This window comes from Argentina silus (assembly GCF_951799395.1).
Source record: "Argentina silus genome assembly, contig: scaffold_171, whole genome shotgun sequence".
Classification (NCBI taxonomy): Eukaryota; Metazoa; Chordata; class Actinopteri; order Argentiniformes; family Argentinidae; genus Argentina; species Argentina silus.
The window spans coordinates 5,001-10,000 of record NW_028153204.1 but is presented as its reverse complement, the minus strand read 5'-3'; the positions used below and the strand labels follow the sequence as shown (position 1 = coordinate 10,000).

The following is a 5,000-nucleotide window of genomic DNA, read 5'->3' as shown; positions in this document are numbered from 1 at the left end:
AGCACGGAGGAGCTGCGATGCACAACGAGCAGAGAAAATGACCCAAGGGATCTGAAGTTCATTGAGATGGATATGCTGCCCTTAAGTATTGTTGAGGGAGAAGGTTTTCGAAAACTGATAAACTTATTGGAACCAGCATATCACATTCCGTCACGACGTACTATCACCAGACTGATAGGAACTCACTACGAAGAACGGAAGCAAGAGCTGTTAAAAGAATTAAGCACAGCTGAAAGAGTTGCTCTAACCACAGATTGCTGGACCGCTTTAACAGCTGAGAGCTACATCACCATCACCATCACCTGCCACTACATCAGTGATGACTGGCAAATGAACTCAGCGGTCGTGCTCACAGGAAGCCTGCCAGGCCGGCATACAGCTGACCACCTCGCTGAGAAAATGAATGAAGCTGAACGGATCCGGTTTAACTGCCACAAGAGTTGTTCATCTTGTAAGTTTAACTGCCACAAGAGTTGTTCATCTTGTAATAAAGATCTCAATGAGGAAAACACACTGTGTTTTTGTATTTTCATTGCATTTTGAATATAGCCTATAAATAGTGAATTTTAATATGAAAATATTAATGATTCATCGAAAATCGATCGTTAATTCTCCCAACGATCGACTAAGAGAATTTAGTGGAATGCCCTTCCCTATTCCTCGCTCTCCATTCGCTCGATGTCAACACTTTTACCAACTGTCAATCACAGTGGGCTTGCTGGTGACTTTCTGAAATCAATGTTCATGTCTTTGGTTTCTGACACATTAAGAAGGAGGAAAGACAAAGTCATCCACCACCAGCCCATGATCCTGTTTCTCCCCTTCAAGGAGACGAACAATAACAGAATCATCAGCAAACTTTAACATGGGTCTGTTGTCATAGTTACTGCCACACTCATCAGTGAACATGATGTAAAGAAGGGTGGAGAGACAGACACCTTGTGTTCCATCCCTCTGTCTCTCTCTCTCCATCTGTCTCTCCATCTGTCTCTCTACATCCCTCTCTCTCTCTCTCTCCCTCTGTCTCTCTACATCCCTCTGTCTCTCTCTCTCCCTCTGTCTCTCCATCTCTCTCTCTACATCCCTCTGTCTCTCTCTCTCCATCTGTCTCTCCATCTCTCTCTCTACATCCCTCTGTCTCTCTCTCTCTCTCCCTCTGTCTCTCTCTCTGTCTCTCTCTCTCTCTCCCTCTGTCTCTCTACATCTGTCTCTCTACATCCCTCTGTCTCTCTCTCTCTCTCCCTCTGTCTCTCTCTCTGTCTCTCTCTCTCTCTCCCTCTGTCTCTCTCTCTCTCTGTCTCTCTCTGTCTCTCTCTCTCCCTCTGTCTCTCTCTCTCTCTCTACATCCCTCTGTCTCTCTCTCTCCCTCTGTCTCTCTCTCTGTCTCTCTCTCTGTCTCTCTGTCTCTCTCTGTCTCTCTCTCTGTCTCTCTCTCTCCCTCTGTCTCTCTCTCTCTCTCTCTCTCTCTACATCCCTCTGTCTCTCTCTCTCCATCTGTCTCTCTACATCTGTCTCTCTACATCCCTCTGTCTCTCTCCATCCCTCTCTCTCTCCATCTGTCTCTCCCTCCATCCCTCTCTCTCTCCATCTCTCTCTCTCTCTCCTACCTTCAGGCGTGTCTGCAGGGCCCTGCGTCGCCCCCTGGTGGCAGGCTGGTAGGTGGTTATGTGTCGGACCTCCAGGGCGTGGGGGCAGCTGAGGACGGGCCTGCAGGCCGGAGACCCAGGCCTCTCTCTCAGGCTCAGACCCCGACCCAGGGTGGTCCCAAACGGGGGTCCGGGGGTCTTCCTCTGGAGGGGGTTACACACAACAGTGTTTTAGAAACATCCCCCTAACCCCAACCCTAAACATCCCCTTAACCCTAACCCTAAACCCAACCCTGAACCCTGTGTGTGTGTGTGTGTGTGTGTGTGTGTGTGTGTGTGTGTGTGTGTGTGTGTGTGTGTGTTGAGCTGCTGTGACATATTACCTCTACAGAGGGGAAGTTGGTCCAGGTCCGGGACTTGAGGTTGGTGGGGATGATGTCACGGTTCTGTTTGTGTACGAGCCAGTCGGACCAGACGTCCTGAGAACACGGTCTCAGCATGGTGATAGACACAGCACCTAGGAGAGGGGGAGGGGAGGGGAGGGGGGGGAGGGGAGGGGAGGGGAGGAGGTGAGGAGAGAGGAGGAAGGGAGTGTGTGTGTGTGTGTGTGTGTGTGTGTGTGTGTGTGTCTGTGTGGTGAGTGACCTGGACCAGCAGGGTAGCGTGGTGTGTGTGTGTGTGTGTGTGTGTGTGTGTGCGTGTGTACCCTCTATGTCAGGTATAGGCTCCTTCAGCAGGGCGATGGTGGGGTCAGAGTAGGCGTGGTCGAGCATCTCCTGCACGGCGGGGGAGGAGAGCAGCTCCGCCCCCGACCCGTCCTCCTGCACCATCAGGAACCTGCAACCCAACGCCAACGCTGTGAGCTAACCACACCCACCTGTAGACGCTAACCACACCCATCTGTAGACGCTAACCACACCCACCTGTAGACGCTAACCACACCCACCTGTAGACGCTAACCACACCCACCTGTAGACACTGTCAGACATGACCTGTGGGCCTCTGCAGCTAGCTATGGAGCTAGCCAGCTAGTGAGCGCTCTGATGACCCTGAGGGCCCACCACCTGACAGACCACCACATGACAGACCACCACCTGACAGACCACCACCTGACAGACCACCTCCCTGGCTGAGGCCAGCTACAGCAGACCTATGGAAGCCTACCTAGGACAATGTTCTTTACGTCCCACACCGTGCTTGGCCAACTCTCTCTCTTCCTCCTCCCCCTCCTCCTCCTCCTCTTCCTCCTCCTCCCTGCTCTCCAGAGGAGTAGAGTTGACCACGGACGTCTGCCCGGTCGCCATCACCTGACCCCAGGACAGACAGCAGACACAGCTCAGACATATTTAACTCCAACAAACCTCCAATGATGAAAGCCTGAAAGTGACACTGGTGGCAAAACGTCATTCTCTTAGAATGAACTCTGAAAAACCAAAGCAAAGTGTATCTTAGATATTTCCATGCAACAAACAGATGATACAGGGTCAGGGTCAGGGTCAGGGTCAGGGTCAGGGTCAGAGTCAGGGTCAGGGTCATTTGTTTGTGACTGGGCGTTGTCGTGGTGACACCTGTGCTGGCTGGCTCACCTGGAACAGGTTTCCATCGGGGTCGATGACCTCACAGGCCATGTCGCTGGTGTGACTCATCAGGTAGCTGCCGGGGTCGGAGGTCAGGGTGGAGCTGTGGGCGGGGTCAGAGGTGTACACACAGCTGCCATCCTCCCTCACGACCAGCAGACCAACACTGGAGGGGTAGACCTTCAACACAGAGACATAGTTACTATACTACCTTCAACACAGAGACATAGTTACTATACTACCTTCAACACAGAGACATAGTTACTATACTACCTTCAACACAGAGACATAGTTACTATACCTGCTACTAGCTACAACACACACACACACACACACACACACACACACACACACACACCTGGTAGGCTCCGCTGCAGGTGGAGGTGATGGCCGTCCCGTCTCCAAAGCAGACGTTGCAGGAGTGTTGGTCAGGGAACATGATGACCGTGGCGTAGCCCTCTCTCTCCACCATCACCACCTTCCCCCCCCCGCCCTCCCTCCCCTCCCCCCCCTCCCCTGGGGCACACACCATGCAGTAGCATGCCTCCGTTACAGGACCACATCATCCCACAGGATCTGAACACACTCAATGACTTGATTTAAATAGTTTGAGATCCTGGCATTACATTTCAAGCATGCTAATTTAGGGTCCATTGACTTCCTTTGGTTTTTGGTAAGAAGATGCTATCAGTTAGCGGTTAGTGACAGAGTCCTGGTAAACAGAACCAACCTGTGGACTGACTGAAGGAACCAAATATGTGATCTTGTAATTTGGGTGAACTACCCCTTTAAACCTTAGATTCTTTTCACAGTGTTGTAAAGGAGGAATGGATCTGCATGTGTGAAACAGGTCGATTTAACAGGCAGTTGTGCTTGCTTGAAAAATTGTAAAATAAAACATATAATATATATAATAATGAACTTGGTAAATATGTGTTTTTATCTGAATAACAGTGTAACTGACCTGCTGCATGGAGGTGGGATGGACGGGGCGCCCTCTCCTGGCCAAGCGTGGTGATGCAGGACACCCTCTCCTGGCCGAGCGCGGTGATGCAGGACGCCCTCTCCTGGCCGAGCGCGGTGATGCAGGACGCCCTCTCCTGGCCGAGCGTGGTGATGCGGGTGCCGTCTGCGTGCTCCACGATGACCGTGCCGTCTGGATCCAGCACCGACAGAACCTTGTCCTCTCTGGAGACCACTACCTGCACACACACACACACACACACACACACACACACACACACACACACACACACACACACACACACACACACACACACAGTTCAAGTCTCATACACGAGTGCAGGGAGTAAAATTCTTGGGCTCGGTTCCTTGACAATGCAGCATCCAATACAAATAATACAAATAATACAAATAATACAAATAATACAAATAATACAAATACGCAGTAGTGTAGTGAGGGTTAGGGTCAGTAGTGTAGTGAGGGTTAGGGTCAGTAGTGTAGTGAGGGTTAGGGTCAGTAGTGTAGTGAGGGTTAGGGTTAGGGTCAGTAGTGTAGTGAGGGTTAGGGTCAGTAGTGTAGTGAGGGTTAGGGTCAGTAGTGTAGTGAGGGTTAGGGTCAGTAGTGTAGTGAGGGTTAGGGTTACGGTCAGTAGTGTAATGAGGGTTAGGGTTAGGGTCAGTAGTGTAGTGAGGGTTAGGGTTAGGGTCAGTAGTGTAGTGAGGGTTAGGGTCAGTAGTGTAGTGAGGGTTAGGGTCAGTAGTGTAGTGAGGGTTAGGTTAGGGTCAGTAGTGTAGTGAGGGTTAGGGTTAGGGTCAGTAGTGTAGTGAGGGTTAGGGTCAGTAGTGTAGTGAGGGTTAGGGTCAGTAGTGTAGT

General features: G+C 51.1%; 1 protein-coding gene across 1 annotated transcript in view; it reads right to left on the bottom strand.

Moving 5' to 3' along the window:
• The window catches only part of LOC310824384 (sperm-associated antigen 17-like), a gene marked incomplete at its 5' end in the record, with an annotated part of 18,976 nt that overhangs the window by 9,184 nt on the left and 4,792 nt on the right, over positions 1-5,000 (bottom strand). The window contains 7 exons of the mRNA XM_083697638.1: positions 1,608-1,790; positions 1,970-2,103; positions 2,293-2,423; positions 2,751-2,893; positions 3,173-3,343; positions 3,522-3,637; positions 4,128-4,365. Coding sequence (XP_083553764.1) covers positions 1,608-1,790; positions 1,970-2,103; positions 2,293-2,423; positions 2,751-2,893; positions 3,173-3,343; positions 3,522-3,637; positions 4,128-4,365 — 1,116 coding nt within the window. The remainder of the gene's footprint in view (positions 1-1,607; positions 1,791-1,969; positions 2,104-2,292; positions 2,424-2,750; positions 2,894-3,172; positions 3,344-3,521; positions 3,638-4,127; positions 4,366-5,000) is intronic.